At 49.0% G+C, this 26,704-nt stretch overlaps 1 protein-coding gene across 2 annotated transcripts in view; it reads right to left on the minus strand.

Moving 5' to 3' along the window:
• The window catches only part of DTX1 (deltex E3 ubiquitin ligase 1), a 53,717-nt gene extending 27,247 nt beyond the window's left edge, over positions 1–26,470 (minus strand). The window contains exons 1-3 of one of the 2 annotated variants that reach the window (XM_053369832.1): positions 26,335–26,470; positions 25,925–26,004; positions 24,157–25,508 (exon numbers count right to left, since the gene is read on the minus strand). In XM_053369832.1, the coding sequence (XP_053225807.1) occupies positions 24,157–24,415 (259 nt within the window). In that variant the 5' untranslated portion in view covers positions 24,416–25,508; positions 25,925–26,004; positions 26,335–26,470. The remainder of the gene's footprint in view (positions 1–24,156; positions 25,509–25,924; positions 26,005–26,334) is intronic. The other variant, XM_053369831.1, reaches the window with a different exon arrangement.
• Between the last annotated feature and the right edge of the window lie 234 nt (positions 26,471–26,704).

The following is a 26,704-nucleotide window of genomic DNA, read 5'->3' on the forward strand; positions in this document are numbered from 1 at the left end:
TCAGAAAAGGTGCTGGGCAGTCCCACTTCATGAGCCATATAAAGGTAAAGGTAAAGGTAAAGGGACCCCTGACCATTAGGTCCAGTCGTAGCCGACTCTGGGGTTGCGGCGCTCATCTCGCTTTATTGGCTGAGGGAGCCGGCGTACAGCTTCCGGGTCATGTGGCCAGCATGACTAAGCCGCTTCTGGCAAACCAGAGCAGCGCACGGAAACGCCGTTTACCTTCCCGCCAGAGCAGTACCTATTTATCTACTTGCACTTTGAGGTGCTTTCGAACTGCTAGGTTGGCAGGAGCAGGGACCGAGCAACGGGAGCTCACCCCGTTGCAGGGATTCGAACCGCCGACATTCGGATCGGCAAGTCTACCTGCACACATATACTGGCCACAAGCCTATCTGGCCTGTGATGGGCAACTGGGAGGTGGGAGGTGGATTCTTTCAGGAATATGATCCCGATTGACATGAGGCAATAACTGGACCATCTTCTCCCAGGCGCTTGGACCTGAATGCAACAGCAGCTCTCCCCAGGTGTGATTGAGAGCCAGTGTGGCTTAGTGGTTAGAGCGTTGAGGACCCAAGTTCACATCTTCACTCAGCCCACTGGGAGACTTGGGCCAGACACCATCTATCAACCTAACTTACCTCACAGGGTAGTTGTGAGGGCAAAATGGTAGAGTGGCAAGAACCACGTGCGCCACCTTCAGCTCCTTGGAGGGAAGGTGGGATAGAAATGTAATAAAAGGTAAAGGACCCCTGACAGTTCAGTCCAGTCACAAACGACTCTGGGGTTGCGGCGCTCATCTCGCTTTATTAGTCGAGGGAGCTGACGTTTGTCTGCAGACAGTTTTTCCCAGTCATGTGGCCAGCATGACTAAGCCGCTTCTGGCAAAACCAGAGCAGTGCACGGAAATGCCATTTACCTTCCCACCGGAGCGGTACCTATTTATCTACTTGCACTTTGACATGCTTTCGAACTGCTAGGTGGGCAGGAGCTGGGACCGAGCAACGGGAGCTCACCCTGTCTTGGGGATTCGAACCACTGACCTTCTGATCGGCAAGCCCAAGGCTCAGTGGTTTAGACCACAGCGCCACCCACGTCCCTCCTAGTAATAATAATAGCAGTACAGTCATACCTCGGGTTAAAGTCGCTTCAGGTTAAATCTTTTCAGGTTGCGTCCTGTGGCGACCTGGAAGTAACGGAACGGGTTACTTCCGGGTTTCGCCACTTGTGCATGTGCAGACGCTCAGAATGACATCACACGCATGCGCAGCCGCGACAAATTGTGACCCACGTACGCGCAGATGTGGGTTGCGTTCTGCTCATGATGTGAACGGGGCTGGATCCCATTCACATCCAGAGGTACCACTGTAATAATAATAATAATAAATGCCAGCAACTGGTCTTCAGAGGCATACTGCCGTCTACAGTGGAAGCAGAACATAGCATAAGCACACCTCTCTGTAGCCACCCAGTTGCCTGTGGGAATCTGCAAGCAGGAGCTGAGTGCAAAAGCAACTCTCCCCTCTTGGGAATGCTAGCAACTGGTATGCAAATGCATGCTGCCTCTGACAGTGGACAAAGCTAGTCACTCTCATCATTAGGAAGCATCTCTTATTGCTTCACCAAGATCTGCGTCCCTAAATAGGAACATAAGATGAGCCGTGCTGGATCAGGCCAAAGGCCCATCTAGCCCAGCGACAATTAGGACCTGAGTGCAGCAGTGCTGTCCTCGTAGCAAAGGGTTCAAGGCACAAGGCGCTAGTGGGAACACTTAGGGAGAGAGCCCTGCCTGAAGCCATGGAATGCTGCTGCCAGTCTGTGTAGTCAGCACTGAGCTAGATGGGCCAAGTAGGCATGGAAGAGACTCCTGCATGCCTGAAACCCACCAGGGCACCATGTAATAGAGCACCAGCACACACCACCACACACATACAGAGCCAGCCCTCCTTGCCCAGCTTATCTCGTCTCTCCCTTCTGCTTGCTGATGCTGCAGCCAGAACAGCAGGCTGTGTGCGCAATCAATAATTATGTTTGAAGTGTTACGTTAACTATGCATCCCTCCCCGGAGACTCATAAAGCTAAACGGCCGTACGCCAGCGGTTTCCGTGGTGTTTGCTTTCAGCGAGGGCCGGCTTGGCAGGGCTACTGGCGCTCTTGCCTTGCAGCACTGCTGAAGAGGAAGCCGCCTGCCAGCAAAAAGAGGTGCACGGAGGGTGAGTGGGTGTCTTCCTGGAACAGGCCACAAGGGGCGCCAGCAAGCCCTCCTCACTGCCTCCCCTTTTGGCCTGGCTTGTGAGTGCAGGAAGGTGCCTTCTACATACCCTCCAAGTGTCCTTATTTTCCAGGGACAGTCCTGGAATAGCCCTGTCTCCTCCTTGAATTTGTGTAATCTTCTTTTAAAACCATCCACATTGGGGGACATCACTTCCTCCTGTGGAAGTGAGTTCCATAGTTTAACTACATGTTGCATGAAGAAGGCCTTCATTTTATCAGTCCTGAATCTTCCAACATTAGCTTTCTTGGACATCCAGAATTTCTAGGGCTATGAGGGAGAAAAACAGACCCCCAAGTGTCCCTATTTTCCAGGGATGTCCCTCATTTAGAGAAGCCGTCCCAGTTTCTGATTTGATCCCGGAATGTCCCGCTTTTCCTTAGAATGTCCCTGTTTTCATTGGAGAAATGTTGGAGGGTATGAAGTTATCCAAACCCAGAGCCATCTGAAGGCAATCCTGTATAGGGAAGTTTTTTTAAAAAATGTTTAATGTTTTATTATGTTTTTATATGTGTTGGAAGCTGCCCAGAGTGGCTGGGGCAAACCAATAAGATGTGTGGGGTATAAATAGTAAAAAATATCATTATGGGATGGGATATCCCTGCTATAAGAATTAGAGCACATGGGATATCCCTGCTATAAGAATTTTAAGGTCTCAAATGTAGAATAAATATTCATAAATGAACACATATCTAAATATATGAACTATGTGTCTGAAATAGTACGGGAGAACAATCCTGAAGCCATTTTGACTCTGCAGTAAGGGAGGCAAATGGGGAAAGCCTTCCCATTGTTTTTTTCTTGCAAATCCTATCTTAAGGGCGTATTTGTGTAGGAATAGGGTGAGCCTATGACCTGGGACCCAGGAACTAAAATATTAACCATCACACAAAGAAATGCCCAGGCAATGCAATCAGTGACCATCATCAGGTATCCTGGCAGACAGGATTTCTGCTGTAGACCGCCTCCTTCTGTGATGTATGTAGGATTTTTTAGGGGGGTGGTCTTGGGCTGCAGGGTGGACAATTTCAAAAGTCTAAGGGCTTGTGCACCATTGTTCAGGGTTCTTCTCCCTCCTGCGTGCGGGGAGTGGGGACCCTGTTGCAACAGTTCCTTGAATAAAGATCAGCCTTACTAGCTGCTTTGCTTCTCAATATACTCTGGTTGGCCTATGTTATTTTCTCCTACTGATAGAGAATCCACTTAAGGCCTTGTATACGGGCTCCGGAATATCCCATAAGGGAAAGGGAGCAGTTTTTCTTATAACATCCCTAATTTCATTGGAGAAGTGTTGGAGGGCATGGTAGATTGATTTGACTGCAATGGCTTTTGTAAATGCGGGGGCTGTCCCTGGAAAATAGGGACACTTCTCTCACATGCTCTCAAGCAATCCTCCTCCACAGGGTCCTTGTGAGGGAAACAAAATCATTGGTGTTGCTGACACATGGAACTGAGTTTGCCTCGTTTTTGCTAGCTGGCCTCATTTTGTTGTTGACATAACCTGGGTCTGAGTCATCACTGGTCTTGCTAACAGAAAGTCTGCCGTGAGCCTTTCCTGTTCACGACTGCCAAGCCTATCGTTCCGTGAGAATAAGTTTGCTTAAAAACCAGTAAATCTTTGGCGAGGAACGTAATGCTTTGTGCAAATGCCACTGTTCTGCGGTCAAGTGTAATAAATCACTATGAACGCAAATAGCATTGATATAACACTTTGAGATGCACATTCGCATGTGTTGCATCTTAAAAACATTTTCAACAACCCTGCAAGGTAGACCAGTGTTATTATCTATCAATCAATCAATCAATCAATCAATCAATCTTTATTACGGTCCAGAGACCCTACAAATCGTTACAAAGCAATGCACAATTCAGACAGCCTACCTCCAGGTTAAACAAGCATTTTGTTCAGACTTAAAGATAGACTTATTATCCCTATTTGCAGATAAAAGATGGGGGGTTAGCCTGAGAGGAAGCAGTTTGATTTGGGGCCCACCTAGGCCATGTTCACACCACACATTTGAAGCGCTGTGATACCACTTTAACCAGCCATGGCTTCCTCCGTAGAATTCTGGGAGCTGTAATTTGTTAAAGGTGATGATTTATTAGGAGATCCCTTATTCCTCTCACAGACCTAGAAAGTTCTCTGGGAAGAGGGGGTCATTGTTAAATCAACCTGGGAACTGGGAGTCACAAACTGATGTGGAAATGGGGAGAACGGAATTTAAGATTGGAAGAATAGGAAAAGTAGAGAAACTAAAATGGGCAGATCTACTCATTGTTAGCTACAGCTCAGATATGGAGCTGTATGTATGCAGACAGTTGCAGGTTCAACCCCCAGTATCTCCAGGTAGGACTAGGAAAGGACTATTGTCAGAAACCCTGGAGAGCTGCTGCCAGTCAAAGTAGAGATTAGCGAACTAGATGGACCAATGGTCTGACTCAGAATAACACAGCTTCCTATGCTCCTATTTAATTCACCCTTTATTCAGAACACTGAGGACTGGAATCTTGCTTTACTTTTAAGGTAAGTGCCATAGCATCTGCTTGAATCCAAGAAGTCTCTGGCTTCTCCAGATAGGGGCTGGATCTACACTGATATGAAAAACGCTATAAAATATATAGCTCTCAATGCAGTTTACTATTCTACTCTACAGCGCCTTCTGGTACCACATTTTTATAAAACATTTTAAAAGTTATAATTGACTAGTGTAGTTGAGTCCAGGGTCTCTGGAAAACACCCTCTGACTGAGAGCTGCTGCCAGTCAGTGCAGGCAATACTGAGCTGGATGGACCAGTAAGCCAGTTTTCTATGTTCCTATCAGATGTGCTGTAGCTCAATGGTAGAGCGCCTGCTTTGCATGCAGAATTATTTGCAAATTATAAAAAAATTCATAAGCTGTATGTCTTTGTTTCTCAATCTGATCCCTTAACACTGTTTTGCATGTATCATGGCATTTTATGCATTGTGACTTGCTTTTATTTTTACTGATTACAGCTTAGTAACTATTTATTGTACTTGTTAAGAGTGAATTCCTGATTAATGTTTATTTGCTGATATTTTGAGAGTGAATTCCATTGTGTGCCATTATCTTCATTACTTTATTTGATATAAGTTGTTTGTTTTAAAGCTACGTTTCATTATGATTATTATTCATTTTGTACTGGGTCGGATTATTATGAGCTGCGTGAGCTTTGACGTACATTTTGCTGTTGCAAACCGCCTTGCCTACAGTAATATAGAAAGAGGGCATACAAATTAAAAGAGAAATGGGGGGGATTGGAGAGAAAAAGTCTGGGAGCCTGCTGGTAGTTTTGTTTGCTCAATGTCTCCTTCCACTTCTCTGTTTTGCCCTAAACAATGGAAGCAGCAAGCTGGCATCTGAAAAAGGTACTTTTCCTCACTGTTGGCAACCGAAAAAGTGCCAGTCTTATTGCTTGGGTGGTGTTATCACAAAGCTCAGCTCACATATACAACCTCCTCCTGGCCTGAACGTTGCTCTGGCCCACCTCCGCACAACTCGGCGTCCACATCCCCGCAAAAAAGCTCTCCCTGCCCGTTTGTCCAGCCCGATTAATTACCATAATTACGGCAATTAATCAGCTGCCTTCTGAGCCTGCCTAGCACAAGGGGAGGAATTGAATCAGGCAGCAGCGCGTTTTGCTGAGACAGCGCTCCTCAGGAGGAAGAGGAGGAGGAGGAAGACCCGGGAAGCAGATGGCCTACGAGGCAAATGCTGCTGCATTGAGGCCACCGGGAATGATGCTTCGGCCTGGAGGCAACCCTTGTAACCATCATCATCACAAGGTTTTTCGTGGACGATTCTTTCAGGCCACATTCTGGAGCAAGTAGGTGCTTATGGTCAAGGTGGGAGAAAGCATGCAAAAAACAGCTCTAGTTATGGAATTCAGAGACCTCTACTATCTTTCATTTTTTTTAAAAAGCAAGTTTCCAGTCCTTATGGATTGCAAAAGTATGCCTGAAAGAGACCGTGACTGGCCCAAGGGCACCCAGTGAGCATTTCAGGGCTGTGTGCCTGGGGCCATCCAGTCAGATAGGTAGGGTACTACTACTACTAATAATAATAAATTGAACCCTGGTCTCCCAGATCCAGCACTCTAAACCACTACACAAACACTGGCTCTTGTTGTTTTTCAGTCCACAAACAATGCCATTCCTTTTACATTGCTTGGACAGTTACTTTACACTGAAATGAGCTCAGGTGGCGATAGATATGTAAGGAATTACTTAGGTCATGTTAAATAGCAGCCAATACAGTCATACCTCTTGTTACATTCAGTTCAGGTTATGTTCTTTCAGGATATGTCCCGCGGTGACCCGGAAGTAACGGAACGGGTTACTTCCGGGTTTCGCCACTCACGCATGCGCAGACGCTCAAAATGACATCACGCGCATTCGCAGAAGCGGCGAATCGCGACCCGCAGACGTGGATTGCATTCTGCTCTTGTTGCAAATGGGGCTCCGGAACAGATCCCGTTCGCAACCAGAGGTACCACTGTATGGTCATTGGCAGAAAGTCAACTGCAGCAAAAGGGAAACAGTGCTGATTTTGACAAGCACAGGTCTTCAGGGAAATCGCTGCCTTCTTACATTCCTCAGTTAAAAGTGGGCTCCAAATCTGAAGGCCAAAGACAACTCATCTAGCCTACCCTATAAGGTTGTTGTGAAGATGAAGATGGCACCTGCAAATAACCATGTTATGTCGCCTTCAACTCCTTAAAGTGATATAAATGTAATGAATAGAAGTTAACACATTTCTAGAGGGTGAGGCTTCGGTGTCCTCAATAGCTCTCTGTGTTTTGTCCTAATCAGCAAAGCAGAAGAAAATTATGTCAAACAATTCATTTGCATAGGTCACAGACTGCAGTGGATTAGCAAAATCTCTTCAGCACGTTTGCAGGAGCTTTCCCAAAAGATTAATGTTATGGCCTGCTTCGCTTGTTCGCTGCAACGTTTTAAACTATTTTATAAATTTATTTGTTGTTGTTTTTTAAAAAAACACAATCAGCTGTTTTAAGTCCTTTGTTGGTGCTCTGGGGTGGGGGAACGGGAGAATGACTCTAAATTCGTGCTCTAAAAGAAAGAAAGGAATGAAACAAGTGCAGAACCCTTATCTCAGGGAGAGAGATAAGATTTTGCCAATTTGCTCTCTCACCCCCCCCCCTTGCCCCCATCTTTAGTTGTCCTCTTTTCTGTCAGTCGATGCAGACAGTATCGAGACAGATGGTCAGCTTCTTCCCATGTTCGTCCAGTTGCTTTCGAGGGCAGGACTCCAAAAGGGGATGAAAATTGTGGGGAAGGAGGTTTTGGCTAAACATTAGACAAAACCTCCTAATGACAAGGGACGCAGGTGGCGCTGTGGGTTAAACTACAGAGCCTAGGACTTGCCAATCAGAAGGTCGGAGGTTCGAATCCCCACAACGGGGTGAGCTCCCGTTGCTCTGTCCCAGCTCCTGCCAACCTAGCAGTTCGAAAGCACGTCAACGTGCAAGTGGATAAATAGGTACCGCTCCGGCGGGAAGGTAAACGGCGTTTCCGTGTGCTGCTCTGGTTCACCAAAAAGCGGCTTAGTCATGCTGGCCACGACCCGGAAGCTATCTGCGGACAAACGCCGGCTCCCTCGGCCTATAGAGCGAGATGAGCGTGCAACCCCAGAGTCTGTCACGACCAGAACTAATGGTCAGGGTTCCCCCCCCCCAACGACAAAGGGCGTTTGGACTGCGGAACTGCCTGCCTCAGGATGTGTTGGGGCTCTCCTTTCCTGCACGCCTTTTGAGCAAAGGCTGGATGACCTCCTTTCGGGGACGTTGTAATTCTGCACCCCGCATTGCAGATCCTGCATAGAGCAAGGTGTGTGGGGGTGGACTAGGTGACTTCTGTTAGCCCCCTTCGGGCTCTAAAATCCTGCGATCTCCCTTTGGAACTTGAGCTCAGGGTGGAATCCAAAGAACATCAGGTTGAAAACAAGCCCTTGGCAGCTTCCTCCGGTGACCCAGGCCTCCCAGCCAAGCTCGGAGGGAGCGTGCCAGCAGCCCCTGCAATATTGGCAGCCGAGGCGATGCAGCACTCAGGTGCCCGCTTGCAACTCTCCTCGCACCAGATCCGCTCCCCCGCCGTGCCGGCAGCCGCATGCAGAGAGCCTCTCTGCTCCTCAGCCTTGCCCTCAGCTCAAATATCCCATCCTAAAAGTTGGTGGAGAGGGAGGGCACCGTATCCCCTTCCCACGGCCCCAAATAAGCTGCGGGTTTCTTTTTTTAAAGGGAGCCTCCAAACTCCTTAATTGCTTTCTTTCGCCACAGCTGAGATTTCTCCATTTGCAGGGGGTTGGGCTAGATGACCCTCAAGGTCCCTTCCAACTTTATGATTCTATGAAATCCTGATCAATGCTGTTTTTGCTTTGGACATTTTCGCTCTCCTTTTCCCCTCCAAGGAATTCAAGGCTCTCCTTTATTCCATCACCACAACTACCCTGTGAGGTACCAACTGGTCTAAATTTCTCTAGTGGCTGACGGGGGGCAGGATCCGAACCCGGGTCTCTGCAGTTGTAGTCTGTTGCATTAACCACTGCACAACACTACCGCAATGCTGGCTGATAAGAATGCTACCGGTGATGTTGCCATTCAGTCCTTTGTGAGGCTGATTTTAGCTAAGGCTCTAATTAGAGGCACATTTACCTGGGAGTAAGTCCCACAATGAACCCACTGTCCCCTGTCAGAGGCAGTAATACCAGTTGCTGGAAGCCACAGGAGGTGAGAGTGTTCTTGTGCGTGGGTCCTCCCGGAGGCAAAATATTAACTCAGCACACTGAACAACGCCCCGTCAAACTGCCAGGGCATTTCTCCAACTTTAAACCCCATTGATTTCTCGCTAAACTCTAGTAAGGCAGAGAAAAAGAGGGCAGATGAGGGCAATTGCCACATCAACTTCATATCTGCACCAAGCACTTAATGCACATCTAATGCACACTGTTTTCCCCAAAGAATTCTGGGAACTGTAGTTCCCCCCGGAGTTACCATCCCCAGCACACATAACAAATTACGGTTCCCAGGATTCTTTAGGGGAAGCTATGAACAAGGGACGCGGGTGGCACTATGGGTTAAACCACAGAGTCTAGGATTTGCGGATCAGAAGGTCGGTGGTTCGAATCCCCACGAGGGGTGAGCTCCCGTTGCTCGGTCCCTGCTCCTGCCAACCTAGCAGTTCAAAAGCACGTCAACGTGCAAGTAGATAAGTAGGTACCGCTCCGGCGGGAAGGTAAACGGCGTTTCTGTGTGCTGCTCTGGTTCGCCAGAAGCGGCTTAGTCATGCTGGCCACATGACCCGGAAGCTGTACACCAACTCCATCGGCCAATAAAGCGAGATGAGTGCCGCAACCCCAGAGTTGGACATGACTGGACCTAATGGTCAGGGGTCCCTTTACCTTTTATGAACTTTAAAGGTTTGGTGTGGACATAACCATAGTTTTGCAAGGGCAGCTGGGAGGCATCTATTAATGGGATTGTGCAGTCTGGGATCTTCACGATCAGGGATCTAAAGCATGGGTAAGCAAACTAAGGCCCAGGGGCCAAATCCGGCCCAACTGCCTTCTAAATACGGCCCACGGATGGTCCGGGAATCAGTGTGTTTTTACATGAGTAGAATGTGTCCTTTTATTTAAAATGCATCTCTGGGTTATTTGTGGGGCATGGGAATTCGTTCACCCCCCCACAATATAGTCCGGCCCCCCACAAGGTCTGAGGGACAGTGGACCAGCCCCTTGCTGAAAAAGTTTGCTGACCCCTGAGCTAAAGCTTCAGCCCTGCAGGAAGAGAATGCTTCGATATTCAGCCCTGGAGACTCTTCCCAGGCCACGCCCTCTCCACAGGCCACACCTACCCAAGGCCACACCCACTCACCCAAGCCACAACTCTGGCTGCACTGGATAGGAAGCATCTTGTCCAGTCCAGGGCTTCCCAAACTTGGGTCTCCAGCTGTTTTTTGGACTACGATTCCTATCATCCTTGACCACTGGTCCTGCCAGCTTGGGATGATGGGAGTTGTAGTCCAAAAACAGCTGGAGGCCCAAGTTTGGGAAACCCTGTTCTAGTCCAACTCCCTGCATGCTAAATCCTAAATAGTGCTTAGGGTTTGCAGTTTACAGGAACCTAACAGCTTTTTAAAGATTATTTATGTATTTATTGCATTTTACTGCTCACAACTTAACCATTTCTCCTTTTTTCCCATACCTGGCCACCTAGCCCAAAAGCTTTTGCAACAGCTCTGCATGCTTTAAGAGAAGCCGCACGAAAACACAATTACAGCAGATGCGTAAAATGCATTACCCTCATCCCAAACAGCAGAGTGAACTCATTTGTCCAAATTTTAAAACCCGTCCAAGATGTTATGAGCCAGGAAGGAATACTGCAGATCAGAAAGAAAGCTGGCTGCTTTTCCTTCACAAGTGGCCAAGTTCCAAATTGCAGCAAAATGGAAAAATAAAAAGTTCCGACTGCCCAAGGGTGGGGAGCTCCATTCGAGCAGAATTTCCTTCCTTCTGGACCAGCACTGGGGAACCTGTGGCCCTCCTAATGTTGCCAGACTACAACTCCCAGCATCCCCTGACCCTTGGGCCATACTGGCTGGTGCTGATGGGAGTTGGAGTCCAACAGCACCTGCAGCTCCCCAAGTCCCCCACACTTGTCTTACACCAGCCTTTCCCACGCTGGGTCCTCCAAATGTTTTGGAATCCAACTCCCATCAGCTGAAGTCCAAAAGATCTGGAGAGCCTCAGCTACTGACAGGATAGCTCAGTTTGTTAGAGTGGGGCACTGATAATGCCAAGGTTGCAGGCTTGATCCCTGGAAGGGATACCTGATATTCCTGCATTGCAGGAATGATGAGCTTCAGGGTTCCTTCCAACTCTACCATTCTTTGAGGCTGCTTTAGACAAATTTGGCCATTTCCCCACCGAAGAACATAAGAAGAGCCCTGCTGGATCAGGCCAATGGCAAACTCCAGACATTAGCTAGGGGTGGGTAGAAGAACATAAGGGTCTGGCTGGAATCAGGCTAGTGGTCCACCTAGTCCAGGATCCTGTTCTCTTAGTGGCCAACCAGATACTTCCGCAAAGCCTGAAAACATGGCCCATGCACAATAGCCATTCTCCCCTTCCTGTGGTCTCCAGCAACTGGTATTCAGAAGCATAATGCCTCTAACGAGGGAGGTATAACATAGCCATGGGAGCAATTACGAACAGTAGAAGAATGGCGACAGAAGATAATGGAATATGTAAAGGTAAAGGGACCCCTGACCATTGGGTCCAGTCCAGACTCTGGGGTTGTGGCGCTCTTCTCACTTTATTGGCCGAGGGAGCCAGCGTGCAGCTTCCGGGTCATGTGGCCAGCATGACTAAGCCGCTTATAGCGAACCAGAGCAGCGCACGGAAACGTCGTTTACCTTCCCACCGGAGCGGTACCTATTTATCTACTTGCACTTTGACATGCTTTCGAACTGCTAGGTTGGCAGGAGCAGGGACCGAGCAACGGGAGCTCACCCCGTCACGGGGATTCAAACCGCTGACCTTCTGATCAGCAAGTCCTAGGCTCTGTGGTTTAACCCACAGCACCACCCACATCCCTAATGGAATATGTAGAAAGAGCCAAATTAACAGGGAAAATTCAACAACAGGGCAAGGAAACATTTCAAAAAGAATGGGAAAAATTTATGTTGTATATAGGAAAGATAAGATGAAATAGTGAAACCAGTAGAATTGGAAATAAACCTCATAACAGGAAAGATTAAGAAAAGTGATGGATAATGAAAATAAGAAGCAGCAAAATGTATAAGGAAACTAATATAACTAACAGTAGTTGTAAATGAATACAGACAGACAACAAGAATTGTATAAACATGAGGACTTATTTGTTTATGGATATACTATGGACAAATAAGGAAAATGAATAACAATATACAAAATGGAAGAAAATAATGCGATAAAATTATATGTGATATAAAAAACCAGAAGAAGGAAGGAGGGAAGTCAGCTCTGAAGAGTAAGTATAAATGTAATACAATATGTGTGTGTGGAGTATCTAATTCAAAAACTAATAAAGATTATTTGTAGAAGAAAGAACATAATCATGGTAGCTGGTCATCATCACCACCATCATCATTTTATTATTTGCGCCCCAGCCACTCTGGGCGGCTTCCAACAGATATAAAAACGTAACAAAACATCGCACATTAAAGGCTTCCCTATACAGGGCTGTCTTCAGATGTCAAGGAGATAAATAATGATGCAACTTTTAGAAGACTTTGGATGAGAAGGCATTCCAGAGGGTGGGTGCCACCCCCGAGAAGGCCCTCTGCCTGGTTCCCTGTAACTTCACTTCTCACAGTGAGCCAGAAGGCCCTCAGAGCTGGACCCCAGGGTCTGGGCTGAGCGATGGGGGTGGAAATGCTCTTACCATGAGTACTTTTCTCCTATTGATCACCTTATCCTTCGCGAATTTGTCTAATCTCATTTTAAAACTCCTCGAGGAGAGAATGATGAATGAGAACATAAGGGCAGCTCTCCCGGATCAGGTCCAAGGCTCACCTAGTCCAGCACCCAACTTTCCCAACTTGAGATTACTGCTATTCAGAGACACGGTGCTTCCAGCTATGGTAGTTGGGAGTTCTTACCACTAGTAACTTTCTCAATTCTGCTTCCCAAAGGAAGAAGAAGAAGAAGAAGAAGAAGAAGAAGAAGAAGAAGAGTAGTTTGGATTTGATATCCCGCTTTATCACTACCCGAAGGAGTCTCAAAGCAGCTAACATTCTCCTTTCCCTTCCTCCCCCACAACAAAAACTCTGTGAGGTGAGTGGAGCTGAGAGACTTCAGAGAAGTGTGACTAGCCCAAGGTCACCCAGCAACTGCATGTGGAGGAGCAGGGAATCGAACCTGGTTCACCAGATTACGAGTCCACCGCTCTTAACCACTACACCATGCTTTAGCCTTGATGGGTCAGGAGGAATACCCACATAGATTCCTCAAAGAGAAGCCTGCAAGAGCCGTCTCCCATCTTCATGATCCTCCATCTGTTTCATCTGTTCACCATCAATTCTTCCCTCCTGGCTCCTTCATATTAACCCAGCAGACTGGCCCACCCTGACTGATGGATTACTATTTGTTATTTTCACGTAGCACCTCCATTCAAAGCTTGGATGGAGGAGCACGGAGCCTTCCGCAGAGAGAAAGGGACAGAGCTGGAAACACACAGAGATCCAGGAGAATCTCCCTGCAGCCTCAGGAGGAAGGATGTTAATGAGACCATGTAATTGAGAAACCCCGGGGAGATGAACAGGTCAGAATCAAAGGCAGCAACATCAGAGCATGTTTGAACTCTCTTCATTTCCAAGATGTTTTCCAAATTTGCAACCCACTTTCCCCTAATGTGATATGTTATTTTCACTAATGTATTTGTTTTTATGCATTCTTCTACCACCCCCAGTATAGCATTTTGGGTAAACACCGTCCGGCTGGAGAACTTCACCACAAAATTCAGAGAAGGGCAAATTTTGAAGGATAACTGTGTTTAGGTGAGCGTGGATAACAGCAGCAGCAGCAGCAGCAGCAACCATATTTATACCCTGCCCATCTGGCTGGCTTGCCCCAGCCTCTTTGGAGGCCTTTGAACATATAAAAAACATCAAATATTAAAAAAAATTCCTGGTATAGGGCTGCCTTCAGATGTCTTCTAAACGTTGTGTAGTTCTTTATCTCCTTGACATCTGATAGATAGCTGCTCACTAAGACACAAAGAAATTTGAATTTCGGTTCTTTGTTGTGCTTGCATCACACTTTTTCTCCAAGGAGCTCAAAGTGGTGTGCTTGGTTTCCCCCCTCCTCCACCAGTCCTCACAACACCCCTGTGAGGTAGGCTCTCCCCCAAACCATAGTCTAGAGGAGTAAAGGTAAAGGGACCCCTGACCATTAGGTCCAGTCGTGACCGACTCTGGGGTTGTGACGCTCATCTCGCTTTATTGGCCGATGGAGTTGGCGTACAGCTTCCAGGTCATGTGGCCAGCATGACTAAGCCGCTTCTGGCGAACCAGAGCAGTGCACGGAAACACTGTTTACCTTCCCGCCGGAGCGGTACCTATTTATCTACTTGCACTTTGGTGTGCTTTCGAACTGCTAGGTTGGCAGGAGCTGGAACCAAGCAACGGGAGCTCACCCTGTTGCAGGGATTCGAACCGCCAACCTTCTGATCGGCAAGTCCTAGGCTCTATGGTTTAACCCACAGCGTCACCAGCGTCCCTCTAGTCTAGTCTAGAGGAGTACCAGGGTACTAAATTATGCCCACAAACTAAGACAGCTCCCCGCCTGCAGACATGAAGCCCCAAGGCATGGAGGGCAGCAGGGCCAGGCTGTTAAGTATATGACAAAGGGGCATTGCTGACAACTTCATCCATAATCTTCCCTCCACCCATATGAGGAAATACATGCAGGGGGACGGCGACAAACTCCTGAATAAGGCTGACGCAGATGCTGCCTTTCAGGGGCTTCCTGGCCAAACCTGCTAGGCCTCTCCATTCTGCCACCTGAACTGACACTTCGCCCTGGAGCGCACCCAACTTATCGATTAGTGATAACAGGCGAGTGGTCTGCCAAGAAAGCTTGCCCTCCGTTCATGTTTAAAATGATGCGTAGCGTGAAGAAAGTAGACAGAGAAAAGTTTTCCTCCCTCTCTCAGAACCCATCCAGCGAAGTGGAATGTGAGAAGATTCAGGACAGAGAAAAGAAAGGAGCTCTTCATGCAATGCATCGTTAAACTGCGGAACTCCCTGCTGCAGGAGGCAGCTGCCTAGATAGAGGGCTTTAAAAGAGACTGGGGAAAATAACGGAGGAGAGGGCTGTTTTTGGCTACTAGCCACAATGGCTATGCTCTGCCTCTACAGTTGGAGTCCAAAATGCTTTGGAATTCCAGTTGCTGGTTAGAGTTTTGATCGCCGCAAAATGGAAGAGTAATGAAATCCCCTCTATACAAGATTGGATCCAAAAGCTGACAGAATATGCAGAATTAGACGGTTTATCAGAAAAAATAAAGAATAAATCAAAACAGGAATTTGTTTCAAAATGGGAGGTTTTTAAAGAATATCTGAAAAATAAATACAGTAGTTTAAATTCTGTTGCAGCATTCGAGGAACTTCAGTAATGGTTGCAAGGTAGATATAAGAAATTAGATTTATTAAGAATAAGTTTAATCATGATAAAAGTGTGTTCTGGCAATAAGTAATATGAATTTGAAATATGGAATAGATGGGAAGTTGGGTCTTTAGTGTTAAGACCAATAGATGTTTTAATGTTTGCTAAGAAAATTATGTGTCTATGTGTTCTTGTGTGTAATTTGGTATTTGTGTTTTTTTTCTTTTTTCTTGTTGTATCAATAAAAAACTTTTTTTTAAAAAAAGGAATTCCAGTTGCTGGAAGCCACAGGACGGGAGAGGGCTCTTGCACCCAGGTCCTGCTGGCAGGTTTCCTACAGGCTTCTCAGTAGTTGCTGTAAGAATGGAATACTGGACTAGACAGGCCATTGGCCTGATCCAGCAGGCTCTTCTTATGTTCTGGGTGTGGAGTAACCTGATAAGCTGCCTTATGGATGGGAGGTTGCCTGCTTCTGATGTGGTTACACTCCTTTTGAAGGAGTGGGTATGCAGCTTGGGAAAAACTCCTGGGTCCACTGCTGTCCCTCGAGGCTCAGGTGGCCTTGGTGGCACAAGAGTGCCTTCCACCATCTTCAGCTGGTGGCCCAGCTGCGCCCCTATTTGGACAGGGATAGCCTAACGTCTGCCCTCTATGTTCTGGTAACCTTGAGGATAGATTACTGCAACACGTTATATGCAACGCGTTTGGAAACTTCGACTGGTGCAGAATTTGCATACCCTCCAACGTTTCTCCGATGAAAGTGGGGACGTCCTATTCCATAATAATGATAATACTTACACTCTGGGCGGCTTCCAACACATATAAAAACATCATAAAACTATCTAGGGCTGCCTTCAGATGTCTTCTAAAGGTTGTATGGTTACTTATCTCCCTGGCTTGGGGGTTGCATAACTCCATACCCTCCAACATTTATCCAATGAAAATAGGAACATCCTAAGGAAAAGCAGGACCTACTGGGATCAAATCAAAAACTGAGACAGCTTCTGTAGATTTGGGGTGTCTTTGGAAAATAGGGACACTTGGAGGGTCTGTTTTTCTCCCTCTGTAATAGCCCTAGAATTTGTGGAGGTAAAAGGAAGCTGAATGTGGAAGATTCAGGAGTAATAAAGGGGGGGGCACGGGACAATGCTAAAATGCTGGTGAATTTTCATGGGGGCTTTTGAAACAACCACAACAACTGCAAATGGATGTGAAAATGTGGACAACTGAACTTAACATGGGAAAGATGAGACAGGTTCAATTGCCCCTAATAATAATAATAATAATAATAATAATAATAATAATAATAATAAATTTTATTTATATCCCGCCCTCCCCAGCCGAAGCTGGGCTCAGGGCGGCTAACAACAACCCTGATAAGAAGGGCTGTCCCACGGAAGATGGAGCAAACTTGTTTTCTGCTCCTCCAGAGCACAGGACTTTGAACCTATGGATTCAGATTACAAGGAAGGCAATTCCGACTAAACATTAAGTAACATTGAGAGCGGTTTGAATGGACTCCCTTGGAAAGTGGTGGCCTCTCCTTCGTTGGAGGCTTTTAAACAGAGGTTAGATGGCCATCCATCAGGGCTCCTTTAGCTGTGATTCCTGCATTGCAGGGGGTTGGACTGGATGACCCTTGGAGGGCCCTAACCACCAGGGTTGCCATATCTCAATAAGTGAAAAACCAGGACGCCCCGAAAGTTGTTGAACTTTTTTTTAGGAAGACCCCAAAAGCTGTTACAGAAACGCCAAAAAAACCCCCACACTTTTTCATTGACTTGCCCAAGATCCAGGGCAAAGCGTCAATTCCGCCTTTGAAATCCCGGCAATGTCCAGGGAAATTTGGGTGTATGGCAGCCCTATTTCCCACTCTGCAGTTCTATGATTCTATGAAATGACTGGCCCAAAGTCCCGCAGTGAGTTTCTTGGCTGAGAGTGGATTTGAACCTGTTACAGTGGTGCCCCGCAAGACGAATGCCTCGCTAAACGAAAAACCCGCAAGACGAAAGGGTTTTCCGATTTTTAGCGGCTTCGCAAGACGAATTTCCCTATGGGCTTGCTTCGCAAGACGAAAGCCCATAGGGAAATCTCCGGGGATAGCGGGGAAGCGCAGCGCGCCTTCTCCTCTGTTCCCGGAGCTGTCCTGAAGGCTTGCGGTGGGAGGTCCGGGAACAGAGGAGAAGGCGCGCAGCGCTTCTCCTCTGTTCCCGGGGCTTGCGGTGGGAGGAGGGTTTTTCCTCCCCACCGCCAACATTCAGAACAGCTACCCCTATCCGCAGCTTGGAGAGCCCTGCAGGGAAGTCCTGCAGGGCTCCCCAAGCTGCGAATGTCTGCCCCTCGTGCGGGGCAGCAGGCTCCTATCCGCAGCTTGGAGAGCCCTGCGGGGAAGTCCTGCAGGGCTCCCCAAGCTGCGAATGTCTGCCCCACGCGAGGGGCGCTCTGCTTAAGAGCGCCCCTCGTGCGGGGCAGCAGGCTGCTATCCGCAGCTTGGAGAGCCCTGCGGGGAAGTCCTGCAGGGCTCCCCAAGCTGCGAATGTCTGCCCCGCACGAGGGGCGCTCTGCTTAAGAGCGCCCCTCGTGCAGGGCAGCAGGCTGCTATCCGCAGCTTGGAGAGCCCTGCGGGGAAGTCCTGCAGGGCTCCCCAAGCTGCGAATGTCTGCCCCGCACGAGGGGCGCTCTGAAGCAGAGCACCCCTTGCGCCGGGCAGCAGGCTGCTATCCTCAGCCTAGGCAGCCCTGGGGAACTCTTCTGAAGTCTGGCGGCAGGAGAAGGGCTTTTCTTCCCACCGCCAGCCTTCAGAAGGCTGTTCTGAAGGGTGGCGGTGGGGAGAAAAGTCCTCCTCCCCCCGCCAGCCTTCAGAAGAGGTCCGGGGACAGACTGTCCCCGGACCTGGTCTGAAAGCGGTCTCCATAGGAACGCATTAATTGATTTTCAATGCATTCCTATGGGAAACCGTGCTTCGCAAGACGAAAAACTCGCAAGAAGAAAAAACTTGCGGAACGAATTAATTTCGTCTTGCGAGGCACCACTGTATAAGACTTTTAAGGTCTCAAATATAGAATATTCATAAATGCACACATATCTAACTGTATAAACCATGTGTCTGAAATAGCACAGGAGAGCAATCCTGAAGCCATTTTGACTCTCCCAGTGACCTCAAATGTTCCTCTGCAGTAAGGGAGGCAAATGGGGAAAGCCTTCCCATTGTCTTTTTGCTTGCAAATCCTGTCTTAAGAGCATATTTGCGTAGGAATAGGGTGAGCCTGTGACCTGGGCTCAGGAACTAAAATATTAACCATCACAACAGAATGGCCAGGCTGCTCAGGTAATGCAATCAGTGACCATTATCAGGTATCCTGGCAGACAGGATTTCTGCTGTAGACCGCCTCCTTCTGTGATGTATGCATGATGTTTTGGGAGTGGTAGTCTTGGGCTGCAGGGTGGGCAATTTCAAAAGTCTATATAAGGGCTTGTGCGCCATTGCTCAGGGTTCTCCTCCCTCCTGCATGTGGGGAGTGGGGACCCAGCTGCAACAGTTCAATAAAGATCAGGCTTACTAGCCGCTTTGCTTCTCAATATTCACTGGGGAGGGGAGTATTTGATCCCCTGCTAAATTTGCCCGTTTGCCCTCTGACGAAGAAATGACCAGTCCATAATTTTAATGGTAGGTTTATTGTAGCTGTGAGAGACAGAATAACAACGGGAAAACCTCCAGAAACCCAGAAGGGAAAAGTCGGAGACTGGTGTGCGTTATAATGAGTGAAATAAGTATTCGATCCCTTTGCAAAAGGTGACTTAGTACTTGGTGGCAAAACCCTTGTTGGCAGTTACAGAGGTCAGACGTTTCTTGTAGGTGGCCACCGGGCAAATTTAGCAGGGGATCAAATACTTCTCCCCCTTCACTGTACTCTGGTTGGCCTCTGTTGTTTCCTCCTAGCGATAGGGAACCCTCAAGGACTCTTATGCAGGTTCTGGAATACCCCATAAGGGAAAGGGAGCAGTTTTTTTTCTCATAACAAACCCTTGACTCCCATGTCTAACTGTCCAACCACCATCAGCCTCAAAGCTGAACTCCTATAAGGGGGTCCCAGTTGGACTCCCATCCAGCCTAACCCTGCTGAGCGGCAGCAAGGCAACTGTCTTGTGTGGCTTCAGAATATAATCCCTCGTGGCCTAAGTACAGGAATGGGGGCGACTGGCTTGGCAGGTCCTTATCAACAAGCGGATTTCCTTATTGCGCTGCCTCCCATTCTCTTTAAACAAAAAAACAAGCCGGCTGTCTCTAGGCAAAGGGATCAAAAGGCCTTCACTGGAGGCTCAGGAGATGACACACCCAAGTCCCTCTGGATCTCTGCAGCACCTGGGTTGCAAAAGGAAAACAAACGCCTCTGTTGATTTGGCTCAACTCTGTGTGGGGAGGAGGGGGAAGGGAGTGGTGAACAAACGCCAGATCACGAGGCCTTTTATTTGTATCATTTTTGCCCAACTCTTCCTCCAGGGAGCAAAAGGCAAGAGCTACGGTTTTCTCCCACTAACAATTATTCTCACAACAAGCCTGAGAGGTAGGTCAGGCAGAGAGAGGGAGAGACTTGCCCAAGATCTCCCAGGGAGCTTCTGGCTGAATGAAAGATTTGGGTTGCTCTCCTCCTAGTAAAGGTAAAGGGTAAAGGGACCCCTGACCATTAGGTCCAGTTGTGACCGACTCTGGGGTTGCGACGCTCATCTCGCTTTATTGGCCAAGGGAGCGGCGTACAGCTTCCGGGTCATGTGGCCAGCAGGACTAAGCCGCTTATAGCGAACCAGAGCAGCGCCCAGAAACGCCGTTTACCTTCCCGCCACAGCGGTACCTATTTATCTACTTGCACTTTGAGGTGCTTTCAAACTGCTAGGTTGGCAGGAGCAGGGACCAAGCAACGGGAGATCACCCCGTCAAGGGGATTTGAACCGCCGACCTACTGATCGGCAAGTCCTAAGCTCTGTGGTTTAATCCACAGCGCCACCCGCGTCCCTTCTCCTCCTAGTACTACACTCTATAAACAGAAGCACAGGCTCAGCACAGTGTTAGAAACTCAGGTATACAGTATAAGCTGGGTGCCAAATGGCTCCTTAAACTGGGGTTGCAGTCGCCAAAACGCAATGCTTAGTTGCCATTTTGGGCCCAGATGGCTCGAAAAACCTATTTCTTTCAACACAACCTTCTGGTTCCTGAAATTCATTCTGACTGTGCAGATAGACTATGATGATAGAATTCGCTACAGGATGTGTTGCTAGCGTGTGGAAAGAGTCAAGATTCAAGGACCCCCAGGCATGCACCTCGAAAGAGTGGAGAGGTCAGGCGCCTTCCTGGCACCCAGTCATCTTTGCCTGGTCGCAAGTGGCCAATAGCGAGGTGAATTTCGAACGCTGGCTCAGTGGTGCAGAAGAACATACAAAGCGCCCTGCTGGGTGAGGCCAGTGGCCCATCTAGTCCAGCTTCCTTTTCTCACAGTGGCCAACCAGAATCCTGTGGGAAACCTGCAAGCAGGATCTAAGCACAAGAGCCCTCTCCCCTCCTCTGAGATTTCCAGCAACTGGTATTCAGAAGCATTACTGAATATGCATATGCTGGAGCTCGACTCTGGATGAAATTGGTTTCTTTGTTTTTGCCTCTGCACCATGAATGAGTATCCTCACGTCCAGGGACCAAAGGTGGCTCTCTCTATCAGGCCCTTCACACTCTCCCCAGGCCACGCCCCTTCTCCCAGGCCACGCCCCTCACCAGCCCTGCTTCACATCCTCCTCAAGTGTTTCTGCCTGGCTGGAATGTGTCCTTGAACTCTGACCAGGCCTCTTGGTCAGCTGGACAAAGGGTGGGCAGGGATGTGTGCAGAAATTAGCCTACTGTACAAAAGTAGCATTTAGATCCATTGCCCCACCCACTTTTGCCTCTGGCTCCACCCACCAGGTGACCCCCCAGAAGGTTGCCGGGCAAGGAATGCGGCCCTCGGGCTAGAAAATATTTCCCACCCTTGCGCTTCACAATTAGAGCTCATATCAGACACATGGAGACTCAAGGCACATCTTCAGCAGTAAGCCAAAAAGCACTCTGCATTTCCCCAGAGGCACTCCTGCCTTTTATTTATTTCATTTACTTGCATTTTAATACTCTGCCCAATAACATGCCCTCTCTGGCCCTGGCACTGAAAAGAAGACTCTGGAGCTACACACCAACAGTGCAAGCCACAAAGTTTGCATATGCTAATGCATATCTATGTAAATGTAGAATGTTAAATGTCACCAAAGGCAAGCCGTCCAAACTGCCCCAGATAAAATCTTCAATTAGTTTGCCAGCCATCTTAGATCAGCTCCTTTGCAATTTATTTACCCCCAGTGAATTTCCTTATGGAACCTGCTCCAAATAAATCCCGCTGCTCTTCAGCTTTCCTCAGCCATGACCCTCCTAGTAATCTCAAAATAATTTATTCCCCCAAATTAATATCCTATCCAGTAGCCAGATCACTGCCCCTCACTCCAGTTCAATTTCCCCTGAGTTCATTGCCCACCTGGAAACGTCTGAGGTGCTTAGAAAAAGATTAGAGAGCTGTGTTTTGAAAACATGAAGCCCACTTCAAATCAACTCCTGTGTGGCAAAGAGGGGTGAAGAGAAAGTAAATCAGGATATATTTGCAGATCATAACGGACATCAGAAGAGGCCCTCTGGATCTGAGCATGGCCCCATCTTGTCCAGCACCCCGTTCTCACAGTGGCCAACCAGATGCAAGCAGGATTTGAGCATAAGAACAACACTCCCCACTTGTCCGGCATTCACTGCATCTGACAGTGGCAGCAGAGTCATTGTGGCTAGCGGCTGTGGAGAGCCCCCTTCTAGAGTTTGCCCAGTCCTTTTTTAAAGCCATCCAAGCTGGTAGCCAACACAGCCCTTTGAGAGAGCGGGTTTCTGACTCCCCACGGTTCAACGGCAGCAATACGACAACTTTCCCCTGCCTAAAGGAGGCGGCTGAAATGAAGAAAGGACTCTGGGCTCAGCTCATCGCTAGTCCCGAAAACAAATCCCTCAGGCCAAGAATGTGGCCACAGGCCCTCTGGATTTTCATCCTAACCATCTCAGGCAGACCCTCCAAGTGTCCCTATTTTTCAGGGACAGAGGCCCTCCCGGTTTCTGATTTGATCCTGGAATGTCCTGCTTTTCCTAAGCACATCCCTATTTTCACAGGAGAAATGTTGCAAGGGACAGAGTTAGGCGACCCCCAAGCCAAGGAGATAAGTGACTAGAAGTGTTTTAGAAGATATCTGAAGGCAGCCCTGTATAGGGAAGTTTTTTTTAATGTGCTGTGTTTTTATATAGGTTGGAAGCTGCCCAGAGTGGCTGGGGCAACCCAGTCAGACAGTTGGGGTATTATTATTATTATTATTATTATTATTATTATTATTATTATTGAATAAGACATCCCTATTTTCGTTGGAGAAATGTTGGAAGCCATGTGTCTGCCTTTTGCACTTCACTCTGAATGGTAGGTAGATAGATAGATAGATGATAGATAGATAGATAGATAGATAGATAGATAGATAGATAGATGATGGGGGGTGTTCTAGTAAAAAAAACAGCCCAAAGCAAATCCAAGAAGCCTGAAATCCTACACACATACACATCATTCTTGGTGATATTGGCAGCCTAAGTTGTTTCCAGAGCAGCTTCCACCTTTGAACCTCTGGGCCAACTTATAAAATCAGTAGACTCAAGAAACAGAAGCTTGAGTCAGACTGTATCGCTTCCAGATTGCAGAGGGAAGCCCAAATGTTTGAATGTTTCCAAACTGGAGTGTGTGGGGGGGATACACCTCCATGCATGTAGACATCTAGCATGTCAGGGAACAGGGGTCCAGCATAGACCTGTCCCCAATGTGCTGCTTTTCTATGCAATTGGCAGATATTTATAGATTCCACTTGCGATAGAAAGTGCTCAACCCAGAGTCAACAGTGTGATGCAGCAGCAGCAAAAAAAAAAAAAAAAAAGCCTTTTCATCTCTAGGCGGCATCAACAGCAGTATAGTGTTCAGGTCAAGGGAAGTCAGAGTACATTCTATTCTGTCTTGCTCATATCCTACCTGGAATCCTGCGTCCATTTCTGGGTACCACAATTTAAGGAGGATATTGGCAAGCTGGAACGTGCAGGTGGGGGGCAGCCAAGATATTCAAGGGTCTGGAAACCAAGCCTTACAAGGAATAGTTTGAGGGACTTAGGTATGTTCAGGCTGGAGAAGAGGAGACTGAGAGGAGATATGATAGCTATCTCCAAATATCTCAAGGGCTTGTCACATGGAGGATGGTGCAAGCTTGCTTTCTGCTGCTCCAGACCCGAACCACCAGATTCAAATGATAAGAAAGGAGATTCCGACTAAACATGAGAGGGAACTTTCTGAAGGGAGGAGCTGCTCAGCGGTGAAACTGACTGCCTCAGAAGGTTGCGGACTGTCCTCTGTTGGAGGTTTTCAAACACAGCTTGGCTGGCCATCCAAGGGGGTTGGACTGGATGATCCTTGAGGGTCCCCTTCCGACTCAACAATTCTATGATTAAAAGCGTTGCCACTTGTTTCTACCCAGTGCAGACCCAGGACAGCATCAGCCCCCCACCCAAGTCATCATGACGTTCCCTCCTTCTCGAAGTGGACAAAGCAGCGTGACTTTACGCCTTACCTGTGTCCTGACGGAACTGGTGCATCGACTGCAGGTCGATAATGTACGGAGACAGCTGGGCATCCACCTGCCCCAAGACGACGCTCCCCCGGGCATCTTCCTTCAGGACGTTCTCGATGTGGTGGCACACGGCCGCCGTGTAGGGCCGCCAGCGCCCATGCTCATTCAGCCACTCCCAAACCACGACACGGGCCACATTATTGGGAGGGAAGCCCCAACCATTCGCCAAGACCAGGGTCCCTGTGCCAGGTTGCGCCATGGTGCCCGACCCTGCTGGCCTGGCATGGGAGGCAGGCGGGGGTCACCAGCCGGGTGCCCTCCCCCTCATTGGTTTGGGAGCGCCTGCGGGGCTCAGAGTGTGATCCTCAGTTCTGAAGGCTGCATCTCCTACCACAGCCAGGTCACCTGGGGCTTGAGGAACACAGAGAAAGAGACGCACTCCTTGCAGGATGAGAGCTTGTGACCTTTTCTTCAGGGCGAGCCAGTCTTGTCGGAAAACTATTGGTTTTTGCGGCACATCTGACTACGTGTCGATGAGGAGCAATATTTCAATCGCCCCAAATGGCAACAACAGCAGACCAGCTGAGATGTTCAGGCCACCACTGAGGATGGCGATAGGCTGCTATCAGTGAATGCACGTCTCCCAAATTATTGGGGAAGCCTGTGAATTTTCTGTGTGCTTTCGGTCAGGCGGAGCGAAGGCCTCTGAGCTTCGCCTCCAGTCAGGGGCACTGAAGATCTTAATATTCACCTTGTGTGCCTTCAGTCTGGTGACTGAAGACCTCCTTCTGGTGGAATGAAGAGCTCCAACCTTTTCCTTCAAGGCCTCCAAGACTTCTCAGCAGACTCCCCTCCTGTTTTCCCTTCCTGGTCTTGTTTTCAGGCGGCCCAGCTCCCTTCCATCCCCTGAGATTTCCTCAACACTTCCCACAGTCTGACCTGGTCTTCCACGGCTCAGCTCTAGGGACCCCCACTGCAGAAATGGAGACAGGAGACTGACCCTTTGCGTAGGATCCTGTGGCCTCGGAGGGCAAAGCTTTCTGCAGGGAATGGGGCCAGATCCAACCTAAGGCCAGTCTGTGGCAGAGTCCTCACCCCTTCAGCCACAACAACAGGCTAGAAGGACAGGGTTTGGAGATCAGAGGCCTGCGGTGGCGACAGGCGAGAGCTGATGACCCGGGTCAAGAGGCTGCTTGCTTTAGACCAGAGGGCTGCAGCAAAGCAGAAGGCAGGGGAGAGCCCGCTGGCTTTCAGGGGTCACCCCCGCTACCAGCCCAGGCTGTCATCCTTGTTTTCCGCAGCTCGGTCTGGTCCTTCGACTCTGCCTGATGTAAGGACTGGAAGGAGCCAGCCTGGAATGGGAAAAAGGAACCACAATAAGGATGATGAATTCACGTCAGGAGGAAACTCTCCTCTCTCCAGCGATGCCCCCCCCTTTCCTATGGCAAGCGGGTAGCAGTGGTGGCACCTCCTCTCCTGCCGCTATGATCTGTCTAGTAGGTGGCTGGGTCTGCCAGTCTATCTTCCAGTCTGGCACCCTCTCCCCACCCCCACCCCTCCATAAACCAAACCTGCCCATTGTCTTGCCTGGTAGAAAGATCTTGGGGGAGGCTTCCTGGATGCTATCTCCTGTTCTCTCCCCCTCCCTTGCTAATCTGTCCACATCACACAGGCGGCGGGGGGGGGGCGAGATATACCCCAAAATGCATCAAGATGCGGGCGGGGAGGGGGCGACAAAGAGAAGAAAGGACACCCAGCTGTTTCTTACCTGGCTGGTGAAATTCTAAGAGCCAGACACAAAGGAGAATTTGGGGGAGGGGGGGCAACCGATCGCTGCTGGAGGGGGTGCTGGTGAGAGAACGATGGGGGGGGGACCAAGAGGGGCCCAATCAGCTTCTGTACACACCGCCGCGAAATCGCCTCCTCCCCTCTCCCTCTCCCCACAGCTCCATTCACCCCTCCCCTCCCGGTTCCAAGCGTAAAAACGCCTCGCTTGTTGGAGAGTGTGTCAAGAGGAGGTTTTTAGAGGCGGTGGGGGGAGAGAGAAAGGGGGTGGTCAGATCGCTTTTCTCCTAGCAGCTGAGGAGGGGGGGGTCTGCCTCGTCCTGCCGCAGAGACCCCACCCCGCCACCTGTCCTCCAGGTGGGCGCGCGTCCCTCACCCCGCCACCTCACCTACCTAGTACCGCGACCAGCTCCGGATGGCGCAGGCTGGATGCAGCCGTGGGAACGAGCGGAGGGGAGGGGAGGGGAGGGGGGAATCCCTCGCCCCTCCCACGGAGGCGGCCAGAAACCGCAGCCAGCCGGTCCTCTCTCCCTCTCTCTCTCTCTCTCTTTCTCCCCCGCTCTCCCCTCCTCCCACCTTATCTGGATCCAGGCCAGGTTTCAAACAAGCGCCGGGACCTGTGAAAGAAAAGCGTCAAGAGCGCCTCTGGACATGCACAGAGCGCTCGCGCTGCCCTTCTCGCCTTCCGCCAAACGAACAGCCCCGGGAGCGAGCCAACCCCAAGAAAAGGCTCCTACCCCAAGAATGGGGTACCCGTGGCCCT

The sequence above is a fragment of the Podarcis raffonei genome, chromosome 16 (genome assembly GCF_027172205.1).
Source record: "Podarcis raffonei isolate rPodRaf1 chromosome 16, rPodRaf1.pri, whole genome shotgun sequence".
In the NCBI taxonomy this organism is placed as follows: domain Eukaryota; kingdom Metazoa; phylum Chordata; class Lepidosauria; order Squamata; family Lacertidae; genus Podarcis; species Podarcis raffonei.